The 25,845-nt window shown below is 34.6% G+C and overlaps 3 protein-coding genes across 7 annotated transcripts; all 3 read right to left on the bottom strand.

The window, feature by feature from the left end:
• Positions 1–534: 534 nt before the first annotated feature.
• LOC102625247 (protein HASTY 1) lies at positions 535–10,405 on the bottom strand. Of its 4 annotated transcripts, none has more exons than XM_025096240.2 (22): positions 10,096–10,405; positions 9,321–9,347; positions 8,547–8,690; positions 8,371–8,451; positions 8,203–8,272; positions 7,478–7,548; positions 7,240–7,403; positions 7,080–7,151; positions 6,749–6,986; positions 5,943–6,005; positions 5,576–5,851; positions 4,837–4,950; positions 4,603–4,729; positions 4,341–4,510; positions 4,117–4,218; positions 3,578–3,647; positions 3,163–3,494; positions 2,774–3,018; positions 1,806–2,309; positions 1,393–1,687; positions 1,036–1,219; positions 535–862 (listed from the first exon to the last, which is right to left on the bottom strand). In XM_025096240.2, the coding sequence occupies exons 1-22, from the start codon at positions 10,204–10,206 to the stop codon at positions 783–785; spliced, it is 3,540 nt and encodes a 1,179-aa protein (XP_024952008.2). In that variant the 5' UTR covers positions 10,207–10,405; the 3' UTR covers positions 535–782. The 4 variants fall into 4 exon arrangements, with proteins under 4 accessions (XP_024952008.2, XP_024952005.2, XP_006471793.2 ...); XM_025096237.2 differs by having other exon boundaries at positions 9,246–9,347; XM_006471730.4 differs by having other exon boundaries at positions 3,163–3,457; positions 3,544–3,647; positions 9,246–9,347; positions 10,096–10,404.
• A 2,470-nt stretch (positions 10,406–12,875) lies between these two features.
• LOC102625882 (probable serine/threonine-protein kinase At1g54610) lies at positions 12,876–17,878 on the bottom strand. Of its 2 annotated transcripts, XM_006471733.4 has the most exons (8): positions 17,535–17,868; positions 16,956–17,365; positions 16,343–16,627; positions 15,908–16,225; positions 15,368–15,595; positions 14,839–14,939; positions 14,125–14,242; positions 12,876–13,576 (listed from the first exon to the last, which is right to left on the bottom strand). In XM_006471733.4, the coding sequence occupies exons 2-8, from the start codon at positions 17,322–17,324 to the stop codon at positions 13,262–13,264; spliced, it is 1,734 nt and encodes a 577-aa protein (XP_006471796.2). In that variant the 5' UTR covers positions 17,325–17,365; positions 17,535–17,868; the 3' UTR covers positions 12,876–13,261. The 2 variants fall into 2 exon arrangements, with proteins under 2 accessions (XP_006471796.2, XP_052298042.1); XM_052442082.1 differs by lacking the exon at positions 15,368–15,595 and having other exon boundaries at positions 17,535–17,878.
• Positions 17,879–18,871: 993 nt separating this feature from the next.
• Positions 18,872–22,819, bottom strand: LOC102626169 (double-stranded RNA-binding protein 5-like). The gene is made up of 5 exons (XM_015528346.3): positions 22,651–22,819; positions 21,439–21,686; positions 20,591–20,810; positions 19,178–20,436; positions 18,872–19,049 (listed from the first exon to the last, which is right to left on the bottom strand). The coding sequence occupies exons 2-4, from the start codon at positions 21,682–21,684 to the stop codon at positions 19,187–19,189; spliced, it is 1,716 nt and encodes a 571-aa protein (XP_015383832.2). The 5' UTR covers positions 21,685–21,686; positions 22,651–22,819; the 3' UTR covers positions 18,872–19,049; positions 19,178–19,186.
• Between the last annotated feature and the right edge of the window lie 3,026 nt (positions 22,820–25,845).

Below are 25,845 nucleotides of genomic sequence, written 5' to 3' on the forward strand. Positions count from 1 at the left end.
CTTAGGATTTAAGCATCCATCTTTGTTGTCACATTTGCATATAACACTTTCCAACTGGCTAGTCTTCTATATCTAACATTGAGAATGATAGCATTTACCCATCAAATGCTGATTCAATAAATCATCTTACCACATGCACTTTCATTTTTATAATTAACAATCACAATAGTGATTTTGATAATGCAAGTGCTAATCTCTACAGTTAAAATCTACTAACAACCTATGAAAGATTTGTGCCTCATAGGCATGACCGAGTAATTTTTAAAAAATTTTAGTTGATTGGCTAGCCGGCTTCAAATTTTAAAGAGAAATAAAGGACTTAAACAAAATGAATTTGATCAAAATGAATCTGGACTTTACTCACCGCATTGGAAAAAAAAAACTACAAAAGGTTTATCGACATAAATCTTCAGTGATAAGCAATTAGATCATGTTTTACTTTTCGAAAAATGGCATGTCTCAAAGAGGTTTAAGCCAAAAAATTTCCAAAATGCAACAGATGAACGGGTGTGATTAGAAAGTGCCACAAAGAAATGAAAAGAATACTATAACTAATACATCTATAAATCTCATTTCCATGATGACAATAGCAGTGGGTTACCAAACCCAATTGAATTATATATATATTTACTCGAAAATTAGGTTAGAGGGAAAACTAATTATACAAATTCTATAGAAAAATGGCCAAAAAAGCCGCCTTTTGCCTCTGTATATGTCCTGTTAACTAGTATTCTCTTCCAGATAATTCATCCCTATACAACTCTGCAAATCACAAGAATCCTTCACGAAATGGCCGCCAATCCAATAGATTCCCCCTCTTCAGTTCTATTTTCTGGGGCATTATCTGAGCTGCGTGGCCTTGCTGAAAAGAGAATGCAACAGACTAATAAGTAGACTGCATTTGAAGAATTGCAGATTCGCTTGAATTTAAAATAAAAATTAAGGCATTTATTAAAATGGCTCTTAGAACAGCTTAAGGGCTAGTATGGGCAGATTAGTAAAAGGATGGAAGAGAAATTATGCAAGAATGCTTACTTGAAACATTTGTGATAACATTAACACTTTTCTGAGCAGCAAGAGCTTTCAAATTGTTCCCAGTACCTGATACAAGCAAGCTCCTCATATGTTGCTTTTGTTCCCTAGGACTAGCTGTCTTTGTTAAAGCATCTTCAAAAGCTAGCAAATCTTGTGGGGTAATACAAGGGAGAGAGAGTAGAACCTGAAAAAACCCAGGGGGGTTGGGGGGGGGGGGGGGGGGTGGGGGGGGGAAGAATACTTCCATCAACAGGTTGTTGAGCAACTACAGCAATAAAAGCTTATCCCAGACTCACAATCCGCGAGGCGCAAGTTATACAAACTTTTAATTAAAACATGGTGAATTATAGAACTAACCTGTCTCGGAGCAGGATCTCTATCACACATATATATGAATATCTCACGACAAAGACCAACCAGATCAGCACTAATAACAGCATTTGACTCAAGGGCGAGACCTCGGATAATAGCAGAAAACAGATCTTTCGAAACAAACTGCTGGAGTTCTATATTATTTGATTGTATCGCTAGAAGAACCACAGCAGAACAAAAGGAAGAAACTTTTGTCACAGCTTCACCGTCTGTCCACGTGAAAGCTTCTAAAGAAATCTGCAATGCTGGAAGGGCAAGGTCTTTGTGCTTCAAGAGGAAACTGTAAATGAATTACAATTTTCAGCCAATAACGCAATATGACAACATAGATGTAAAAATACTCCAATAAATACAAAGAAAAGGCTATTCTTGTAAGAAACAGTATGTATGCCACATACCCAACCATAGATTTTGATGCGAAAGCGTCTAGATCTTTCAGAAACAAAACGTCCACACGGTTAAAATGCCCTGACTGTTCTATTGGAGGAATCCCATTATTTAATCCTGATGAGGCCATAGTAGAGAGAAGTGAACATATCTCACGAGTCAGATCCCGAAGCAGTTTCTCTTCCATTACTTCTACTTTCAAGTCAGACCCAGCAACTATGCCATGGATATCTGGAACCTTTGCTCGACCTTCATGCATAAGACTGGACCAAGAGCTGCTAAGAACTTGTTGACAGTGGATAAATAATGGGTTCAGGAGCTTTTCCAGCCAGACCTCCCACATATCTGGGGGGCAAAATTTAACCATATGGATTAAAACTGAATGAACAAGCTGCCTTATATGCCTGAACTCCATCGACTGTATGTTCTCCATCAGTGCCACGACAACTGAACCGGAGTCCAAAGATTTAAAAAATGGATCTCCAACGGTTGCTGATAGTCCAAGTACATTGTACCTGTGTGAGCAAATTAATGATAAAAAAGGTAATCGGGGAACAAGAAGGCTAAGGAGTTAATAGTGAATATCCAATAACGTGCTTCATATTTTTTCTTCAACTCTTTTAAGACTATACTTTGCTTCTTACATTGTAAACTGATCAAGCATCGCTTACATACAGCCAATACATCAATACATCTATGATATTCACACTGTTAAAGTTTAGGAGATTATAATTAAACCCAGTCGTTAACTCATTGCAGAGAAAGAGATTTTCCTCCCAGAAGTATTAAACAAACTAATAACTAACTGTTTTTTTTTCTTATGCAGTTTTTCTCTTTGGAAGAAAGTAAATTACAAAAGGGTTTTCTTAGTATATAAATGGCTTGGGTGGAATGTATGATGGTAAATTTCTTTTAATTGATCTGCACCAAAATACCTACAAAACAACACTTCTAGTTTCCAAGCTAAAACCATACTTACCCACTATCTCTGACACCTTTTAACCAATTACGTATATCAGATTCATTAGGCTCTCCATATCCTTCCTTACTTGTGTCCAACTGGGAACCATCTGCAAAAGCTACTGCACCCCTTGAAAATTTTGGGTTACCTTCCCCAAGAAGACTGAACTGCTCAGCATCGCTCATGGTCATAGCTGCTTTTATCTCTCCAGGCAATAATTGTGATATAGATGGAGACCAGATGGAATGTATAGCGCGAAGCAGCTACAGATGAAAATAAAAGTAAAAAATGCTTACTACATTGTGTTCATCAAGAAATGTTGTCACTTCAGAAGGCTTCTTGGTAATTTTAAAGCACTATGGAGATAAGGAAATTCCAAATGTCCGAAATAAGAAGGAATTACTTACTTTTAGGAGAGGAGGTAGCATCCATGAAAGATGGGAAGCCATTGGATGGATAACAGCAGTATTTTCTGCAGAGCTGCTCTGTAAATTCAAATTGGCTTTTCTAATTCCACTTCTCTTGAGTGCCCTTTCAAAGAATGTCACGGTGTGAAAAAGTGACCACATAAATGAAGTATCAGAGCACAAACGGACAAGTCCAAGTGGTTCAGACAAATAATTATTTTGCCACTCAAGCTGCATCCATTGTTGGCTCAAAGGTTCAAGTAACCAGGCCAAAACTTCTTGTTGCTGTTGAATCCTGCACCAAGTTGAAAATTTAACAGGAATCAAGAGAACTGCCATAGACATAGATAAAATGTCAGCTTATGATAAATAAGTAATTACCCAGCAGCAGAAGCCATAACAAGAAATGCTTCACCTAGAAGATTATGTTCACCACGAAGTAAACGACCTTCTCTTTGCAAATAAGCCATAGTGTCAGCAATATCCTGTATAGAAAACAATTAAGATAATGTTAACCAGATATCTCGCAGAAAATCTTCTGTCACACTTTTGATGACTATAGGTTTTCATGACATTACACATTTATGGGACGGCACATTATTATAGCTATTAGTCATTTCACAATAATGTATTTACAGTAATTTCCTATTTTGGAACTATTTTATCTCCAGTCCTCCAAATCTTCTTTAGGTGCTGTTCTACCAGTTTCTGTTTAAGATAGTAGATCCTGTAGAAAAGTTATCTATCAATTGCCAATGAATCTTTGGATAGCATAAGAGAGGATCGGTATTAGCATATCAGAATCTAGTTGCAATTGAAAACCTTATATCCGGTCACATATGCATGAATAAGTTCCATGGGTTTTGTTTGGTCCCACTAGATTAGGATAAATGCTATCTAAGTAATCAGACTGATGAGCATAATCAGATGTCATATAAGAAAACAAAAACTTACCTTCATATGAGGTAGGATGCTTTTATCAGATGTTTTGGCTATTCTAATAAATGATGTACATATCTGTAACCTTGCATGTCGTGCACTATTCGTTGAAGGATCCTGCCAAGCAAACAAAAGGTTGGTAATGGAAAGAAAATTTAGATCATCAATAAATAGAAATGAAGACAAAAATTGAAGCTCATTGAAAGAGAGAAAGAGAGAGAGAGAGAGAGAGAGATGACCTTGAAAACAAAAGGAAGTGAGGTTAGAAGCTCAAATAATTTGCTGATGACACCACCGACAGCATCAGGATAGTATTTCAAAAAGGGACCCAATGCATCTAAATAGTGCCCTAGAGCGACGACAAGGGGTGGCTCAGTCCATTTCAGAGAAAGAAGTTGACGAAGTAAACCTTCAAATCAGAGCAACCAAACTATTTTCAGCAGAACCATAAAAGTAAAAGTCTGAAATTTTTTATCAGATACATAGAAATCACAAAGAAACCTTCAAATATTCTGGACAGCGAAAGTTGAACCTCAGAATTGGCCCCACCAAATTGATTTGACCCATCAAAAACTGCACTGACAACATTTTCTAGAGCTGATTGCATGCTTTCCATTACAGCTAAATCCTGCACTTCAGAAAATAAGCGTTTAAATTGAAACTCAATCTTCCGCCCTAGGAAATCTAATAGCTAGGACCCATGAATTGATTCCAAATAAGCATTTGCTATCAAACCTGAGCAGGCATTGTAGAAATCAAGAGACTATTAATGATTGCCATAACTCTTTCAGATACTTTAACACCAGCTACGAGGGGCTTGTTAGAAGCAACAAATTTGACCAGCTCCAACTGCATCAAGTAACATATCAGCAAAAATTTGGTGAAAATATAAACTAAATCGGCATAAAGATATACAGATAGCACTTGATTGACGTAAGACTGTTAAGCAATGGACAAGCATTAAACTACAGCTGATAACTCCCAAGGTGGAAATGTAAACTGAAATGAAATGGAAAGGCTTATACCGACATTATCCACTGGTGTGCATAATATTAATAATTATTCGTCTTATTCAGTACTGAAATATGTGCAACACAATTAATTGCTCTCCTAAGGTGTAGATATCATAATTCAGTGAGTTAATATGTCTATGATTGAGCAAAATTCAGAGGGTGCTGTGACATCTTTCTTCACCAAATTGATGCTACTGCCAAAGAAATAAAATAAAACTGGTAACACCAGTCCAAAGAACGTGCAAGTCGAGGCCCATGGTCCAACAAAGCCGATATCTATATCTAACTTGAATGTCTTGCAAACTTTCATTAAATAGAAGAAAGAATGTGAAGAGTACAGGAGCAAGACACACAGACAAAGCTAACAAATTCCTAGTAGTTAAACTTCCACATCAGAAGGATATTTATGTAAGACGCAAAAAATTGAAAACCTCCAAGTCTATAATCCATGTAAAACATACCAGCCTAGATCGATACTGGCTGAAATCACCCTTGCCTTCAAAATCATCACTCCACAACTCCAAAGGCCCTTGTGTTCCAGGAGCTTTCTCTCTCTTGACTAAGCGCTGGAAAGATATATCAAGAATTGCACCACATATATCATCATTCAAAAAACTTAAAATCCTCATCTTTCGACTATCAACCTTCCCAGAACCAGAGTCCGCATTATTAACAGTCGATCCATCTCCAGTTGAATGTGCAACTTTTGTCTTTGACATCAAATCTCTCATTAGTGCCTACAAAAGAAAGCAAAAAGAGAAATGTTAAAAGGCAGCTATGTGATATCCCTCTGATGAAATACAATAATTTGAATAAGTTTTTGCATACCAGCCAAAACAACAACGATTGAAAATGAAGGGCTATCTTGAAATGTTGAAAGTAGCCCAGCATCTGGAAGGACATCAAAACATTAAAGAAGATGTTAATTGAATTAGTATATGTCAAGAAAAAAAATTAAATGTTGAGCGAAGATGAGCAAGATTAGATGTCAGTTCCTCCACAATGGCTTTGCCTTCAAAATATGTTTGTGTTGCCTAAACATCATAACTGAATCCACATGGCCTTTTTGGCCCATTATTAAATGTCTTGGGCAATAAGAAGCATAAAGTTAGACAAAAGAATCCCCTTCTGTCTTCTCTTTTTAATGACTTTTTTTTCCTTAACTTTTATTTTTTTGTAAAATATGAAATCACGAGTTTAATATGAGCTTCAGATGCACAATCACAAGCAGCTACCATAGTAAAGACATAACAAATGCAGGGGTAGAGATGGAACTAAGAAAATTTTCAGAGTAAATTCACATATTTCATACCCAAACCTTGTGATGCAGGGATAAGGTAAAGAAGAAAGACATCTGCAATGCAGCTAAGTTATAAGGATTAAGACATCAATGTAATGGTCAGATGCATGTAATTTCCATTCTGAACCAGGATAGCTTTGCTTAAGTGAACAAAGTAATGGCAGCAGAAAAAGGATCCAGTGCAGATGTGAACTCTAAGAGCAATTATACAAAACTAAGGATACAACAGATGATATAGGAGATTCTAAAGGATAAGCTTTCAGCAAAAAGCCTTGAATCAGATGCCCAATCAGATTTAAGTGATTCCAGAGGAGGTGTGGGCTATACGAATTACCTGCTGTAGGTACATCGACAGTATGGTGTCTTCCCTCACAATACAATGCAAGTTTGAAGTACCCAAAGACACCATGCTCTCGCATATATATTCAGCAAACTCAAACTCACTTTCATCTATAGCTCCAGCACTTGTCCCAGATCTGTACAAAAATTCTCCGGAGACTTTCATCAGGATCTGAAAGACATCATGCATAGCAGACTCAAACTCAGATGCGGAGGCATCAGCAGGTCCCTTTCTGCAATTTCACATTGAGAACATACAGTATTCATAAGAATGCTCAGACAAGGAAAATAAAATAAGTTAACAGCATACAAGATTTAGTATCTACCTTGGCGAGACGAGTTTGAAAAACTCGCAAGCATGAAGACGGAAGTCTAGTGATGAAAGCAAGAAACCACAACTGATATGATAGAGAGAGGGTAAGAAACCAATCCAGAACAATGACTTGAAATAATAAGGTCGGAACGTTCAAAGAAAGGTTATCTTACCCATGAATGATACCATATTTAGCGAGATCAGGCAAAGGAGCCCACTCAGCATATGCATTTATAGCATTTAAAGTAGCAGTTACTGTAGCTGCATGTTGTTTTGCAACGTCCAACTGTTGCCTACTAACTTCACTTAATGCAGCTCCAAAATGCCTTTCTAGTAACTGTATCAAGAATTTAGGCATTAGAATAATGCTAAAACATTTTAACTTGTAGTGAATGCAAAGACTGATCATACACTGTACAGTAAAGGCAAAATTTCGGGCAAGGATTGAGTAAGGCCTCGCAACAGTAGCCTACGTCGATCACCTGGTTAACACATTCAAAATCACGTGAAGAGAAGGAAACAACTATATAAATATCAAACAAAGGCATTCACAAAAATCTTCCTCCAAATAAGAACAGTAAAAGTATGATGGGATAAAAGAAGCATTAAAGAAGAAAGAGAACCCCACTACACTAAGGCTTTAATTGGTAGGAAAAAGGAGAAGGGGAACAAAAAGGAAGGGAGAATGATGGTTTAACTTGTTTTGTACGATCAAAAAAAGAGTAGATGGAAAATGGGGGAGGGATCCATTTTACATCCTCACTCTCCGTTTCCAATTCTCCCTAATTAGATGGAAAAGGGTGAGGACATTAGAACTTACGACAAATGCCGCAATCTGAGAATTTTCCCTCATCCCTTCAGTTTTCCACCATTTTTATCAAACAGACAGAAGGAAACACTTTTCTTCCATTTTTTTTCTTACTTTCTATCCCTTCAACCAACCAAGGCCTGATCATTAAACATAAATTAAAAAAAAAAAAAAGGACATTCCACACATACAATTAGGATTCAGATGTCCAGAAATTCAACTAGTTTAACCGTTACAAGTTAGCATTCCTAGATAGAGTTTCCAAAGAACAAAATATTCATTCCAGCACACATAGCAAAGAGTATAGCTAAGGTATTTCACCACAAACCTTCCAAATCTTCATTGTGGACAGTAATATCTTCAGGAAGCCACCTTAGCATCATGGAAACCAACTCAGCCTGATATAAAGAGGGATGGGTAAAACCAATTCAGTATAAGTACCTTTAACGTATTAGAAAGCAAAATGGTTTCTTTAAAGTAGGATAAGTTGATATACCTGAATTGGACCCTTGCTGGACAGGGAAACTAGAGAAGGAAACAGCTCTTGCCAAAGATTTATGCCTTCTCTTCTAACTATCTATAAGAATGAAAAACAAATAAGTACTGCAACTTGAAAACTGTCATTGCCATAGAAATAGCTTAAACAGCAGTTGAGAATGGTGGGATGAAAACCTCTGCAACAAGGGCAGCTGTCTGACTTTTCAAAGCCCATTCTTCACAAGGATCTGCAATCTCAGACATCAAATCAACTGCGACATTTGCAAAGTCCCCACGTTCTGTAGGATTCAATTCATCCCACCTTAATCTGACCAAATGCTGTAGAAAGATAGATATGTTATAGTCACGTCACTCAATTTATCCTCAACCTTTACAACTCATAAGAATACAAACACTAATTTTCACAAATCAAATAGCTGGAACCTAATATTCACATCAAGTGAGCAATACAACCTCTTTCGATAGAAAGGAACAAAAAGCCAGATTTCTGTTTTTCGGATGATTGCATTTGTTCTTTAAGATTAGGCCATTAGGAAACAAAAAACAAAAAGACATCATATTGATCAACAAAACATCGTTCGGTATGGGTTCAATGATATCTATTTGTCCCACATCCACATTGTAGAAATATAGAAGAGTCTCCTCCTACAAGAGAGAGCGCTTTGAAAAGTTTCCACCGAGCCTTATAACAGTGTAGTTGGAAGGACATGTTCAAAAGCATATTACTGATTTTACAGATGATTCTAACATAGGATGAGTCAGACATCAATGATAACATCTTAAAACATAAGATGAGTCCCATCAATATCAAGTTCACAATTTGGATGGGCTAGATCCATGGCAAACACAAGGTAAAGGAATATCTGCATGAACCTGGAGCATTTTAAATGCATGTAATCGGATTTCAGAAGACCAATTCTTTTTGACCAGAAGGAAAGATGTACTTGCCAAAAACCGTATATCTCCAGTTTTCACCTGAAAATATAAGAAAGCAAATAAGTATCATTTCAAAAATAAACTTTGGACAACAAAAATTGAAAAACAATAATTCAGCCTTTACAAAAGGTCAATGATTATATGCTATTTTTCAATCGCGTTTAGAACTACAGATCCTGATATCATGCACAAGAGTGACCCTCAAGAATCAACAATCTAACCAAAGCTAAATTTCAACAGCAACAATGCATGTGAATGACTACAGAAGTCCAATTACTTGTACCCTTCCGTTTAAAGCCTAAAACTGAGTCAAATACTAATCGCCCGTACAAAAAGCTCACATCTTTGCTCCTTCTTAAGAACCTGAAATCATAGTAACCAACTTTCTTTCTTTTACAAACCCTACAAATCAATCAAAATACCATTTTTCCCAGCCAAAAACCATAATACCAACTATTTAGCCCAGTCACCAGTCCCATTTTGCCTAAGGCCTTATAATCAATCAACCTAACAGTAATCTACAAAATTACAACATTTCAAGCAATCCTATATCCATCAAATTCTCAAACTTTAGCAGAATACCAAAATTTTCCAAGTACACTTTTTTTCTAAATCCCTGAAACTCAATCAAATTTAAACTAATAATTCAAAAAAATAAACACTTTTTAGCATCCCAAGTCAACAAAAGCATCTTTTGATCAGAATTCAGAGCATGTACATATAAACTAAAAGAACCAAATTATATTTATACATATAGCAAAGACCATGAAAGAGAAAAAATAAGTACGGATTCAAGATAAGAGACAGCGGCTTTGCGAGCTTCAGGAGCAGAGTTCCAGTCAAGCGCAGCAGCAATGGCCCGAGCCACATTGCTTGCTGGGTTATTGGTATCCTCCATCACTAATACTATTCACTTCCGTTTCTGGGTTTGATTATTTATCTATTGTCTTTTTGCTTGGAAGATGAAGAGAATGAGGCTCTTGTGAAGCTTTCGTTGATTTTGGAGAGAGAATAAAAATAGGGAGCAGTTTCTCCTCTGTAATGTTCTTTCCAAACAGGTTTATCGATGTCTTTGTCTTTGTGGAGGTTTAATTTTGCTATTCGCATATCTAATGAGTGCTTTTAATCCTTTTTTTTTTTTTAATTTCAATTTATATATATATATATATATTTTGGAAGTAGAATTACTTTAGTGGCTGAGACACCTGACTGCGGTTTCTAGTTCTTTTTATTTTTTAAAAATAATTTTAGATGAGATCCGACATTTTTTTTAATATTTTAATACAGGTACTAATTGCATAAGGCAATATAGAAAATATGATAATAAATTATATGGAAAGATTGAAGACTCAACTTTCTACTTTAAGATTAAAGAAAAAAATGCCGACCAATTCAGTTATAGGTTGTCCAATATGATCAATAGATAACATTCTTTTTAATATTTTAAATAAACCCAATGGCATAATCAATATAATTTTGTACTTTTAAAAAGAATTTAGGTGGTATTATAAAAAAAGATTATTGAAAAAACACTCGGTTAAACATTTAAGAACAAATAAACCAATAAAATCAACAAGTACGTAACTTGATTATGTAAAAGTTAATCACTTCCATTTAGAAAAATTAAGAAAATGGATACATACAGTCTCACAAAGTAAAAATAGGATTTTTAATTTTCTAGTTAAATTCAATTTTATACTCAAATTTGTTTTCTCAAAGAATTTGCGCCATTATTGATAACCAATTTAAATAAAAATACACATGTGATGGCGATGGTACTAGCACTGTTTTTTTTTTAAATTTAAGTTTTCTCTTGTGATTTATTATAAATAAATAAATTTCTTTCTGAATTTAACAATTAATTGTGTATGGCAAAATAGAAGAAACATAAAAGCTTGTAGGTAGCGTTTACTTTTTGGATTGGATTGGGAATCCTGGGGAGTGGGAATCCTAGGATTGGGAGTGTGGAGTGGGAGTGGGAGTATGTTGTTTACTTACACTGGAATGGAAGTATGGAATGGAGATCAGAATCTAATTTATGTGTTTACTTTGTCTTGGATTGGGAGTAAATAGTTTCAAATTACAATTTTATCCTTATTTAAAGAATTATAATTTTTAATTACAAAACTAATAAAAAATATATTTAATGAATAATATTTATTTTATTATATTTGTAAATTTATTATAATTATTAATATTCTTAATTATGAACAATAAATTATTAATTGTAATTTTAATATAAAATGAAATGTTATTTTATTTTATTTAATATAATTATATTAAATTTATTATTATATAAAATAATAATATAATATTATTTAGTACAAAATTAATATTTTCTTAGAATAAAGTATTTATTATTATTATTAAATAAATATAGTACTATTATTTTTAAAATAAATATAATAATATTATATTTATTAATTCTCTATTAATATAATAATATTATTTTAAAATAATTTTAACTTAGAATCAATGTAAATTATTATTTAGTTAAATATAATATTATTATTTAAATAAAAATAATATTATTTATTTTATTTTATTAATTATAAAACATAAAATAAAAAAAAGGGTAGAAATAGGAGAGGTGGGAGTGGATTCTCACTCCCACCTCCCCCAATGGGAGTCCCACTCTCACTCCCCACTCCAAAAATAAGTGGGGCCTACGGAGTGAGACTCCCAATCCCTCCTCATTTTAAGTAAGTAAACGTTGGAGTGGGAGGAATCCACACTCCTCACTCCCACTCCAGCAAGTAAACACAACATTAATCTCATGCGCAACCCAAATTGAAGCTAAGTGGGCCGACTTATGAGTTATAGGCCTTTGTATTTTAGGCCCCAGACTTTTGTTATAGAGCCATTAATTGAAATATTTCTAAGTTTTTTATTTTTATCTTTTTGCTTTTTTGGGAAACAGAGTCTGCTGAAGTTTACCCCCAGAACTTTTGTTACACGGCCTTTAAAGTTTTCCATTTTAAAAAAAGAAAACTAGATTACAATACAACAATGAAATTGTGCCTAATTAAGGAGATACTACTATTGTAGTGATTTTAAAATCCCTTAGAGAATATGGCAAGATTTAAAAATATAACAAGATAAGTGATTGTTCTCATTTTTTCTGAAGCCTACTGAGGGTGACTCACTAATACTTGGCCCCCAAATAAGTGATTATCAAGATTCCAAACCAAACAACTTGTTCGCGGTGAAAAATTGGATTCAGCTTCCTCAAACAGGACATTGATTTTATTTATTTATTTATTATTTCCCTTTAGGTCTGCAGTATGCTCGCTGAAGCGAAGAAGCTAATGGCGTATATGATATGTTACTCATTTACTTTCTACTGGTTTTTGTTGTAAATCTGAATTCTGAGTTATTAATCTCAGTCGGTGTTTAATTGGAAGGATTAAAAGAACAATAAAGACTGGTCGGTGTTTAGTTGGGAGAAATAAAAGAACAGTAAAGACGCACGTAAAAATTACAAAATTCTCATCACACAAACATAGTCGTTGGGGGATGCTGACAGCTTGTTTTTAGTTGGAAGAAATGAAAAGAGTGAAGTGGAGAGGAGAGAGGAAAGAGGATGGATGTCAATTTCATTATTTCTCTTGATATGAAATTCTAAATAATTTTGTAAGCTATAACAACAATGTGTCCACAAGGAAAGCGAAAATGTACAAAAGAAAGCAGAGTTCTCACGGTCAGAAAAACATTTGGCTTTGCTACAAAAGAAACTGTATGGTGTAACATCAAAATATCCCAAAAAAAAAAAAAAAAAAAAAAAGAGTGAGAAATCACCCCTTGAATACGCCATCTATCTATGCAAACAATTTCGTTTCGTATATGGAAAGAAACCAGGCTCAACTAATACCCTCGCGTCAAAGGCAGCGAGACTCTTATGAAACTGTGTCTTGATCTATGCACAGAAAGTTCAAATAATACTCTTCTTTCCTCTACTTCCAAGTATTGCCACTTTTATCTTTTACTGCTGGTCGTTTTGATGGTTCTCGTGAATCACGTGCTGCATACTTCTTTCGCCTTGTAGCCCCAACACTGTCAGAGTCAGCCAAGGGACCTGACCAAGTTTGGATTGGTTCTTTTGACGTGTAACTGAATGAGGTAGTGCTGAATGGCACATCTGGAGGAATGAAGGTAGGATCAATGTGATGTGATGAGCCCAAGGGAAAGCCAACTGCTCCATCTTGATGTGGTGGAGGAAACTTTTCACTCTTGCTCTTTGCATTTGCATGTGTAATTAGACGCCGCCTCTGTTTTCAGAGAACAAACAACATAAGTTAAACATATGAAAAACTTCCAAGGAATTTGAAATTGGTCGCGAGCACATTTTAAACTAAGACAGAGAAATAAAGTTACATATAGGGAAGAAGATCTTCCATTCCTCTAAGTTGGAACTTATTAAAAGTGGCAAAGAACCTAGCCTAAGCTGATTCATCAAACATATAAAAGGAGCAAACAGACAAACTTAAGCTCAAATAGTAAATCTCTGATCTTCCAAGAAATGAATACCAGTTCGGATTTTCAGTCCATGAGCTCTATGCTAGTAATCGTTCTCCGTTAAACAGGATCTTGTAACTTCCAAAACTGATTGCTAAGGAATAAATTATTTATAGCAAGCTCTATGATTTTGAACAAAAAAGATTCTCCATTGCCACAAGATTGACTATTGCATAAAAAATGGAGAACTGGGAAAAAGATAGATAATAACTTTTCTTTTCTCTTGAAAAAATAGTTAAAAATAGTATGGCATTAAAAATAAGATAATTATTTTACTATAGAGGCAAGCGATGGGACATACATCAATATTAGATTGAAGTTCTGCATTGGCCTCTGGAGCAGGCATTGCCCTAACACCACGATCACGTGGCCGTGTCTTCCTTGCACTATCACCCTGGGCTCTACTAGCAGCTCTTAGTCTGAAACATAATACAAAAAAGAAATGCTGATTACAACTCACATCCAAGAGAGATGCCAAATCCAGTGTGAATTTAGTACAATGCCAAAAAACCATCAAGGCAGTTGCTACCATCCAATGACTTCAAAATTTCACCATCTCAACTTTCAAGAGACTAATTCATTCTGAACTAAAGCTTTACGGTCAGCTTTACTATCACATATTTAGCATAATTCCAACACAACCAGCTAAAATTAAAAAGCCCTAAACAAAAATATTTTGTTGAAAAATAAGCAAAATGTGTAACATAATTATGTACTGAGCTGGAAGTCTGGAACAAAAATTCTTAAAATAAATCGTCATATCGTGGGAAATGATAAAGCCTGTCTCAAGAATTTGAGTTATTATGAATTTGACAAGAGAAGGAAAAATAAATTACAGGAAATAATTCAACCTTTCATTGAGGGTTTCAATTATCCACCATGTTCAAAGCCCCCACACGATATTCACTAAGCACAAATATCTTACCCAAATAGACAATTAAAAAAATAAACTAATGTTCTAGCATTGACTATGAAAAATTAACCTGACACCAAAGTAAAGTAAAAATGAATTTACCTTCTAGCTTCATCATCTCGTCGTTTAGCATCCATCTCCTTAGTAGGGGGATATTTAGGGAGACTAGAAGGTTCACAGGCATAGGGTTCTGTCTTGAAAAACTGCATCAGGAAGACAAAGAAGATGGTAATAAATGGAAGGAACAAGCCATTGTGTCGTGGATATGATATTAATAAATCAGATAAATGTTACAGTATATTGAACTAATCTTGTTTAGTGTTTGTGCTTTGAACTTGTATACTTAGAACATTTCTAATTAATAGTTCAGGAAACAGAATAGCAGAAAACCATCTTGTGTAAACACTGTTTCCTTGTCAGTTGAATGTCCTTATTTGCAGGCATGACGTTAGGAAGTTCACTAACACCGACCGTAAATGAGAAACCATTGGATGTGACATTTAGGATGATTAAGTTCATGGTACAAAACTATATGAATAGAAGTCACGGCATCCATATTCAGGAGAAATAAAAGTTGCAACCAAGAGAAAGAAGAATATGTGACAGACAGTCACAAAAATTGGTAACTTACTTCACTGTTTAAGGCAACCGTTGCTGTTAGACGCTCCGCAGGGTCAATTGCTAGAAGGGTTTCAATGAGGGGCAATGATGATGGTGGGAAATCTTTAAATGTCTCTTGTATGCATCTTTTGTAAGGCTCTCGAGGCTTAAATAAAGTTGCATTTGGCAACTTTGACTTTTTCCAATATTCTTCTGAAGGGGAACCACATAACTTATATATTTTATGTAGTTGCTCTACCTAATAAGTAAAATAGATGATCATCAATAGCAGTAAACATTAGAACACAATGTAACTTATGTTCTCCTCAGCAAACATTCACATATCTACTAAACTACAGATCATTAGAACACTGTAATGTAACCACATAGTTCAATTTGTCTTCACAATTGCTTCAATATGACATACCAGAAGAATAAATTGATTACAGAGCTATAACTCCAAAATAAGCAAAAGCCTAAACAAAATCAAAATTTGAAAACATACATTTGACTAATAAAATACAAATGGATCAAAGATTAGATTTAAGACAAAGCAGAAAGTGGCAGATACCTCCGTACGACCAGGCATAATGGGCTTCCCAGCCAGTAGCTCAGCTAAAATGCAACCTGCGCTCCATAGATCAATACCCACACCGTAATCAGTAGCCCCCAGAAGCAGCTCAGGAGGTCGATACCAAAGAGTAACCACTCGACTAGTCATAGGATGCTTATGATTTGGATCAAAGAAAGATGCCAAACCAAAATCAGCTATTTTAAGCACTCCATCATCATCAATTAGAAGATTAGAGCCTTTAATGTCCCGGTGAAGCACGCCATTGTTGTGACAGTGCTCAAGTCCAGATAGCAGTTGATGCATGTAACATTTAACCTTCAAATAAACAAACTTTCAAAGTTAAACAACACAGTTCTATACAGGTAATAACCTGCAAAGGAACTGTATGAGTATTTGTGCTTTAATTTAGATTAGATATAGGCTAGGGCTTACCTGTGGTTCTGTGAACTTCACTTCAGGGCTTGCAGCAAGTCCAGCCAAATCATGCTCCATATAATGAAATACCAGGTACAAACTACATGACATCCTTGACGTCACTAAACCTTCCAACTTTATAACATTTGGATGATCCAATCTCCGCAATATGAGAATCTCTCTAGCCATAAATTTCACACTCTCAGGTTCCAAATTGTCAAACCGTACTTTCTTTAGTGCTACGATTTTGCCCGTTAACATATCTTTAGCTTTGTACACATTGCTATAAGTTCCTTGCCCAATCTACCGTTCATATGGAAAAAAATTGAAACGAAAAGATGTCAACTTCAAAAATATAAAAAAATGAACGAAATACACAATCTAGAGCAACATTATGCCATCACAAAAGCCTATCTCAAATGATGCGGCCGCATTCTTCAATTCCAAATGGAAATTGACCATCACGACAAAATTAATATAAAAAACACTTGTGTCACATCATTTGTGATAGGAATTGAAGATGAAAGCATAGCATATTATCCATCTCAATAAACATGGCTCATAACTTCTCATTCTTTCAATTCAAAACAATTGACAATGACCATACTTCCAAAAATATCAAATAACCAACCTTATCAATTTTCTCAAATGAGTCTGCCCTCCGTGGAATCCAGCCATTAAGTGCCTCTCCACAAACAGCAGTGAGCCATGGTGGCCACCCAGCAGCAACCTGCTCACCACGCAAGTGCTTAGGCAGATTACTCAGCCTAGGGTTCGACTTTGACCTTTTCCTCTCTCCCCTAGGTTTTTTCTCCCCATCAACCACTTTCTCCTCCTTCTTCGGGCTCTCATCATTTTGTACCTCTACAACATCACCATCAATCGTTTTCACCGAAACATTTCCAACTTTCCTAGAACTAGATTCCACGCTAAAGTTACTGACCTCCTTCGATTCAGACACTATGCCTGAGGATACCTCTCTCCCAAAAACACACCCCATTTTCTGAATCTATCTCAACATATTCCACCACGTGGGTCCCTCTGTAATCAACAGTAAATCACCACACATCAATCAATCAAACTTCAACTTGTAAGACATGATGCCACGCGAAATAAAAAAATAAATAAAAAACACCGATATTTCCCTGCTACATGATCTTCAAAGTAAGCTAACGAATACATGCAACTCATAAACCCCATTAAAACTTACCGGAAGCTCCGAGCTGTTTCTCCAAGGTCAAATTGATCTAAAAGCAGAATATACTGACTTACTTTCCCTATAGCTAAAGTGATTAAAAATGGATAAAAAATTAAAGGATAAAGATTGATACTCTGATGAATGAACCCGGGGAGCACTTAATAACTCAAAGCGTTTTTTGTATAATGTTCTTATTCTGTTTTCTATTTCTGGGAACTGGTTCTTTTCGTTGTCTGTCTCAGACAAGAAAAGGGAATAAAAATGAAGGGAAAGCAGATCGGTCGCTGTTTTGTTATTATAAGTATTTTATTTTATTTTATTTTATTTTACAGGCTTTTGTCTAATTATCACTTACTGGTCAAACCCAAACCCCACAACTCTTCTCTTTCCCTCAGCTCAGGCTGCTCAGCTTAGCTGTGTGCAAGTGCAAGGCATTGGATTTTAAATTCCTTAATTTACGGGCACCTTTTTTTTTCCAATTAATAATGACATGTAGTGATATGTATGATTATCATTATCAAGCTTTTTATACCATAACATTTTCCGTAACAATAATAATTCGTTAAAATAATAATAATATTCAAGAGCATCCGATATTGAACTTTTCTAAGGATTGATAAAAATCTGAATTTAAAATTGTATGGATCAAGAGTTGTCATGGGATTATGATTATATTAATTTTAAGCATATTATTTTTTTTAAAGATTATAAATTTGAGTTCGAATGTATATAAGATATTTAAATTGAAGTAATTAAGAAAAATTAATGGCTTTTTAATTTAGTCTAAATATAATTTAATCACCTACCGTCCACCTAAGCATTGAAATCTATATCACTTATTTCTAACTCATTAAATGAGTGTTCAAACCTTAAACCTTTCGTCTTAAACATAAGAGATTTTAACAACTGAATTATTGACACCAATAAAAGATGCATCAAACTTTAAGGTTAAAAAAAGATCAAATTAATAAAGTATATAAAGATTATTGTACGATCACTTCTATACAATGTAAAAAAAAAAATGTAACTTTTCAAAATCCAAAAGTGATACTAAGGCTTCTTTGATATTGAAGTTTGATAATTATAACTTAAAAATTATAATGTTAAAGTGTTTTATAAATATTAACTACTTGGTTTGAAAATTAGGTTAATTTAATCCACACGTGTGCCATGAAAATTTTATCATATCTTTACTACTTTATTAAAATTATTATGTAAAAATCATATTTACTACACAATCAATATTAAATTTTTATTTTATAATTACAACTCTTTTTTTTTTTCGCAGCAATTATAACTTCCAGTTATCTTACCTCAATAGCAAAGGCCTAAAATCTAATATATCACTCTTGTGGTAATTTCATCATCCAATAAAATAACTATATTTTTGTCAAATCTAATATAACTTAGTAACTTTTACAAATAGTCATTTGTGGCTCTCTTCTACAACAACTAACAAGGTGGGTAAGGTTCCGGCCCATTTTCAAACTTCAAAGCACCAGTCTTTGAGCAGCCCCTCGAACCAATCTGGACCAAACACGAGCATTGAGTACTGATGACTCCTATAAATTGCTACGATCACCCATGATATAAGCTATTCATATGGTTGGGTTAAAAAAAAAAACCAATTCTGTAGGGTCTTTAGTCATGCTTACATGTGAAGCTCATCTGAGTTCTGAAGTTGTCGTTGATTCATCTTCTCGTATAGTATTTTTTACCTCTCTATTGGGGAACCTCCCCTTGGGGATGGAACTAGGCATTTGTCTTGGTGGGGGTGCAGAACAGACTGGTACGACTGTTCTTATTCTGACAGCTGGTGCCAGAAATCTAGGATTCATTTGTCTAATGTACATGCTTCCAGTGCTAGGTCGTGTAGAATATGAGGGTACTCCAGTTCTCACTCTTGGTGGTGCAGGCATCTGGCTGCAGCTTGTCAAATTTTGCGGTATGGGCCTTTCTGAAGATATAGGATCATTAGTTCGGATCATAACAGGGGCTGCTGCAGATGGAGGTAGTCTAGGACATCCAAAAGCACTTGGTCTTGACGGATATTGGGGAATGCAATAAGAATGTGATGAGTCAATTCCACATGAATTTTGCAAGTTGTCGAGTCTAAAACCAGAATCCAAGTTCCTATGAGAAGTCACTTCTGATTGCCTCAATTGGTTTCCTTCCAATTGAAGATTCTCAAATCTGCTTTCTAGCTCCACAGTAGCTTTTGTTTCTTCCAAATCAAGATTCTTCTGATTACCATCGTCAAGAATTGGTTCCTTGATTCTTGATTCAGCACTGCTGTGATCAGAGGCGGAGGGTTTTGGAACTGTAGATGGAGAGCACTTCAATGATTCTTCTGTTTTCTCCTCATTTATTTCTTGAATAGTCACCATGGACCTGCTCCTAATTGGTTCAGAAACTGACTGACCAGACAAACACAGTGATGGACTAGTGGTAGCAACTGAGAGCCTGGGTCCCACAGCTACAGGCAAGGGTTCCTGTTTCCCCGCTGAAACATAGGGACGTTGACTTGGCCAGAAAATAGACTGCATGTATGGAAGAATCTGAGGAGCAATTGGAGGAGCTGGTGAAACAGGAAGAGTTAACAGGTGGTTTTGCAGCTGTAGTAATTGTTCTTGCTGACACATCTCATACAAAGCCATTTCAGGGGAAAAACTTGGGTAAGCCAAGCTTTGCCATTGTGCAGAATATAAGCCAGAAGCTTGAGGTGTTAGGTCTTTGCACAGTGGCATAGATCTCTGGTGTCCATGTTGCCAGTCATTTTGCATGAAATACTTTGACTCCGATTGTTGCAAAGATGTAAGGAAGCGTGCAATGACAACTTGTTCCTGCTCTTCATTGCATTTAGCCTCCAGTGAAGAAGAAGAAGATGTAGATTCAGTTGTGACACGTTGAGTCACTACATGAACAAGAAAGAAACATATTAGTATGAAGCCAGCCATCGTCATCTTAAAGCCAGATAAAAATCAGGATTCAACAATGATCCATTTTTGTTCTTTTTTGAGTTCTTGTTTAATGAAAGCAAACTAAAGTAAAGAAGACGACATAAATACAATTTTTCAAGGTACACCAAGCAGCCATAGCTGCATTCTTCTGAGCCTGTTTCTTTGTCCTAGCTGGTTCCCCTGTAAAGCTCAGTCCTGCAAGCTGGACTGTGCATGAGAAAACAGGAACATGGCCTGGTCCAGATCGATATATGGCATATACTGGAAGATTTAAGCCAGCTTTGTGGGCAGTCTCCTGAAGCAAATTCTTATAGACTCCAGTTTCATCCTGTGCAGCAGAAATTTACAGTAATATGCCATTCAGTATGTTATTCAAGCAAATTGCAAAAAGAATTAAGAGCACAGTATATCAGAGAATGATATGACAAATAGAAAACCTATTGGATAGGTTTATATGGTATTCAGAGTTCACAATCTATATTCTTTTTTTCCACAGTAATATCAATATTACAAAATATTAAGCTGTCCCTTTAGCCCAAATAGGATTATTTTTTAGGATTGGAGAGCAGAAATGATAATGAGAAAGGGCCACATTTGGTTGGAAAAAGACTACTGTAAGGCCTTAAATTTAAATGCTGAATCACTTTTATGGAGGAGTCAAATGCAAAAGTTCAAATTTAGAATATTCTGAGATAAATAGAAGGTTCCAAGCAGTGACTCTTCAATTCCACCCAAGATGAAATCAAGCTTCAGTACCCCATCAATTTTCTAGGCTACTCTCAATATCATCATGTTGTCTCAATACATCCAATATCATTTCTCTGATCCTATCTTCACAAATGATCAAAACTGGTTTCTACATTAAACTCGAAACTCATGAACTAGTAAAGTGTTCCAAAAGATAATGAAGTTTTGCAAAACAGAAATATAAAAGGGGTTAAACTCAGTGTGATTACCAGAACTCGTGCAGCTAATGCTTTGGAAGGGCCTCTAGTTGCGAGTGTGTTTAAAGCTACCTCAGCTGCAGCATGTTCTGCCTGCCTTAGAGTAGAGGAAAAGTTAGGACTTTCAAAAGTCTCTCCATTGAAGTTGACAGTCGCTTTGAATCGAGGAGCATGATCTGGTCCTTCTCGGATGCATGAATAAGATGGTAAGTTGAAGCAGCTCCTCTGAGCTAACTCCTGCAACTGGTTCTTGTACATACCTAGACGTGCAAAACATGAACATATATTAACAAGAAAAGCATATAAATTTTACCCACTTTTCAGTGGGGAGAGAGAAAAATCTAGGCAAAGAAAGAGATACATCCTTTACGTTTCTTAATGCTTCATAAATGACCTCTGAAACCAAATGTAAAATTTTCTAACATTACGAAATAAGATAATTACATTGTTAAAATTTATACAAGTAATGGAAAGAAATGAAGCAACAGTTTTATAAAAAAGAAGGATGAAAAATGTCAAAAAGATGTATGCTTCTAGTACTGCTTTGTAAATCAATGTATCCTTTTAAGAAAACCATTTACACTACATATCTGATTATCTTATATAAAAATTCCAAAAAAACATGATCTAGCATATTTCTTTCAGTCTTTTGGCCCAGTTAAGATATAATATAGGATCGAAAACCCGTACTTGAAGGTGGACAAGATTATTCAAATCAATAACTAACTAAACTTGTAAAGGAACGTAGTCATATCAATATCCATTTGATCCAAGATCTCTAATTGAATTGCTCATTCATTGAACATTCTAGATATTATGCCTTGAATAGGACTTGAACCTCTACAGCACGAGATTTTGAGTCTCACGGTCATCCATTTCACCACCAATAAAAATTTGATCCAACCTTTTGCTTTGAATTTTGAAACATGGTTCGCTAGTAAAAATTGCTAGTAAAAATTCAAGCAACCTCGATAAAAGATCAATGCTAGCTACTTCTCTATTCCACAGTCTTCTCAGCAACTAGACAGCCAAAATTCGACAAAGATCACAAAGAATATCCAAAACCCACCTCGATCACGCCAATCACAAACCCAATACACCCAAAAAAGAAAAAAATCTAGCTTCTGTACTAGTATGGAAATAAATTTACTTAAATTCCATCAGAAAATAAAGAAAATGAACAAAAATGAAGTAAACCCAGAAACGCAAAAACGGTTAACTGACCTACAAAGGACGGGGGCTTCGTTACTTTACTGGAAATTTTCCCGAGATAGAAGTCAGAAAAGTTGCGAGAAAGAGAGGTAATATAAGTGAGTGGATGGACTAGTAGTACAGTGCGATATTTTTTTTTTTTAACGGCAAGTTGAATAAAATCCTGACAAAATCCGAAATTTACGATGAAAGCCTGTTGCTTACTGCATTACGTGCCTTTGTAATCAATTTTTTTCACTGATTGTAAAGATCGCTTCATTTATAAAAAAGAGAAAAGAAGGGGTGAAAAAAAGAAGAAGAAGAAATATAATATGTCTACCGGATTAAAAATATTAAAATAATTTTTAATATCTAATATAATTTTAAATATATAAATTATTATACTTATTTTAATAATATATTGTATTTGTTATAAAGATTTTACATAAATCATTGGTTAGTTTACACAATATTCAAAATAATCTAAATTTTAATTTTTTTTTATTATAAAATTTACTGAATATAATAAAATAATTCTAATTGACTGTGAAATATTAAAACATAAATTTTAACACGTATGTCATCAATACATTTTTCTAGTTAATGTGAATATTAATAATCATACATCATTTAGGAACAATAATTTTTTTGTTTATTGAAGTTAAAATGAATTTTTGAGTATTTTGGTATTTTTACCTTATGAGGGTAAAATACTCATATTTAATTTATGTTAAAGCAACCATTATGGTTAAATAAATAATAGAAAATAAAAATTAAGATGGGTTTAATAGATTAATTCTCCAAACTTTTTCTTTGTTTGAATTTTTTAAAAGTAATGTTTAACCTATTGTGATAATTTCTCGAACTAGAGTGGATTTACAAAAATTATAGGATGGAAATATCACTACCCAATTTGAAAATGAATAATGATACTTGAGCCTCCCAATTTCTTTCATTAATCTCTGTTTTCTATATTAATTCTATTTGTTTTCCAAATTCCCTTATTAAAAATAAATAAATATTTTTTAATTTTTATTTCTCTCTCAAGCATCACCATGTCAATCACCTTATTCTTTGAATTATTCAATTGGTATCCTTTGTGAAGATAAGATTGACTGTCCTAAACCTGCAAGACTTCGTTTCTGTTGTACTTGTACGTGGTGTTGACAGATCAATCAAAGACTACTCTCAGGACGTTCACGCAAGTTAAATTTGATCCTGAGATGATTGAATCGTTGGATTGGCCTTGTTCTTTGGTGGGCAGGTTCGGTTTTTGTTGAGAGAATGTGGGTGAGATGGATTTATAACATTAAAGTGAAAGGAGAAAGGAAAGGAAATAAGAGAGGGGAAAAAAAGAGAAAATATTAATTAAGTTTCTTAATTAATATTAATTATGTAAATAAATGGCATAATTGAAAATAGGGACACATGGTTAATGAAATAAATTTTGGGAGTCAAATATAACTGCTGTTTAAAACTCTTGACAATTCTTGAATTTGCATGGGAGGGAAACATTGTAGGCCAAAACTAGATGGCCTAGGATGTCCAAGTTCGCGTCTTGGACTACAAAAGCAGGCTGATAACAACTAATGGCGATATAAAATAACACTTATATTCATTAGATAAATTATATCAAACAAGTATTTAATAATTTTGTTTAAATAATAAAAATTTTTAATTCCAACATAAGGTAATATAATTAAATTAATAATCTTGTGAAATATATAGAAGATAATATATTTTTTTAAAAATCCGCCCAAAAAGAAAATGAATTAATAACATAAAAGAAATAAATCATATTAATTCCTAAAATTTCCTTAATACACGAAAGACTTGTCATAAGAAAAAAATGAACTATTAACAGATTCTCACCTAAACTATTTTTTTATATGACCAAAATAACGACACTGCGGTTTTATTGACGTGGATTTAAGCTGATATGGAAAGCTTTGTTGGACTTCTTAGTTGAAAAAGTGACCAGCTTTTGCATGGAACCAGGGCAGGATTATGACAAGCAAGTGTGGGAGCTGTGTTGTGTATACCATGTGTTCGGTGAAATGCCCAAAAGACATAGAGAATCCTCCACTAGAAGTCTAGTCACATGTTCTATCAAGCTCTATAGCTTTTGCTTTCTACAAGAAAACATTTGGAGGAAAAAAAAAAGAAAGAAAATATTTTAATATTTGATTTTTGACCACTTGGTTCTAGTTAATAATTTAACTTCTTGTATTGTCTGGAAAGCATTCCCCACAGGCCTCGAGTCTTTGTTTATTTTGGCTGGATAGTTGCTTTCTATTTGTCTTGTCTTTTTGGTTGCATGAAAATGGTTTGAAGTTGTTGATGTTGCATTGAAACATATAAAATATGACGATGATACCAAATCTTTCATTATTACCACCTAATCTCCAATTTTTTTTTCCTTCTCCACTCTTAAGTAATTCAAGCATGAAAATTGGTGGACATTGGCTATCAGTAAAATATTATCCAAGTAAGTCCTTTTCTTGCCACGTGCGCATAGAACTCTATGCATAAGTGGATTGTTTTCACTTATTGCCCAAGTCCTTTCATTTATATTTGATTGTTAATATCCACTAATTAATGAAAAAAGTCGGTGGCTTTGTTGCTTTCAGGAATTTTGTTTGTTTTGGTGACTTATTTGGATGGCTTCACGTTGTGGAAATGAAATCCGATATGCAAAGACTGAAATTCAATCCATTTCCGAACAGATTAAATAATAGAAAAGATAACAAATTATAAAGGCTGCAGTTTAATTGATTAATTGATTACATTAGCATTTAGCTCGAGTATATGCACATTAATTGTTGCAAAAGATAGAAGTTTTTCCACATGGTTGTTGGCTTGGCTTGGCTTGGCTTGTTCTCATTGTTTATCATTTCTGTTACCACTGTATGTTTATTGTACACCTAGAATTTGATTATCACCTTATATCAGTTCTTATTTTCCCCTCGAGTCTATCATATTTTTGCATTTGTACTCCGTCTAGAAAGTCTCAACAAGAACTATGCGCTTGCTGTTTCTCAAAGTCACTGCCGGTTAATTTGTTGTTCAATCTTGGTCTTTGTCTTCTCCTTGTGCATTCTCTGGTACATTTTCACACATTCTACAACTGTACCCAAACCACTTCTTATATTGCCACTTGGTTCCAAACCCGAATTTTCTTTGGATATTGGCTCATCCTGAAAATGGACCCGATTTTTTTTTTTTTTT

The sequence above is a fragment of the Citrus sinensis genome, chromosome 5 (genome assembly GCF_022201045.2).
Source record: "Citrus sinensis cultivar Valencia sweet orange chromosome 5, DVS_A1.0, whole genome shotgun sequence".
In the NCBI taxonomy this organism is placed as follows: Eukaryota; Viridiplantae; Streptophyta; class Magnoliopsida; order Sapindales; family Rutaceae; genus Citrus; species Citrus sinensis.

Coding starts and splice junctions, on each gene's coding strand:
- LOC102625247 (XM_025096237.2), bottom strand. CDS start 10,206: ATGGAGGATACCAATAACCCAGCAAGCAATGTGGCTCGGGCCATTGCT. Junction 5,852..5,942: donor AATCGTTGTTGTTTTGGCTG/GTATGCAAAAAC, acceptor TTTCTTTTGTAG/GCACTAATGAGAGATTTGAT. Junction 3,019..3,162: donor TGCTACCTCCTCTCCTAAAA/GTAAGTAATTCC, acceptor TTTCATCTGTAG/CTGCTTCGCGCTATACATTC.
- LOC102625882 (XM_006471733.4), bottom strand. CDS start 17,324: ATGGGGTGTGTTTTTGGGAGAGAGGTATCCTCAGGCATAGTGTCTGAA. Junction 15,596..15,907: donor TTATGCCTGGTCGTACGGAG/GTATCTGCCACT, acceptor TTTACTTATTAG/GTAGAGCAACTACATAAAAT. Junction 13,577..14,124: donor AACTTCAATCTAATATTGAT/GTATGTCCCATC, acceptor CTCTGAAAACAG/AGGCGGCGTCTAATTACACA.
- LOC102626169 (XM_015528346.3), bottom strand. CDS start 21,684: ATGTACAAGAACCAGTTGCAGGAGTTAGCTCAGAGGAGCTGCTTCAAC. Junction 20,811..21,438: donor CATTAGCTGCACGAGTTCTG/GTAATCACACTG, acceptor TCTGCTGCACAG/GATGAAACTGGAGTCTATAA. Junction 20,437..20,590: donor TTGGTGTACCTTGAAAAATT/GTATTTATGTCG, acceptor TTGTTCATGTAG/TGACTCAACGTGTCACAACT.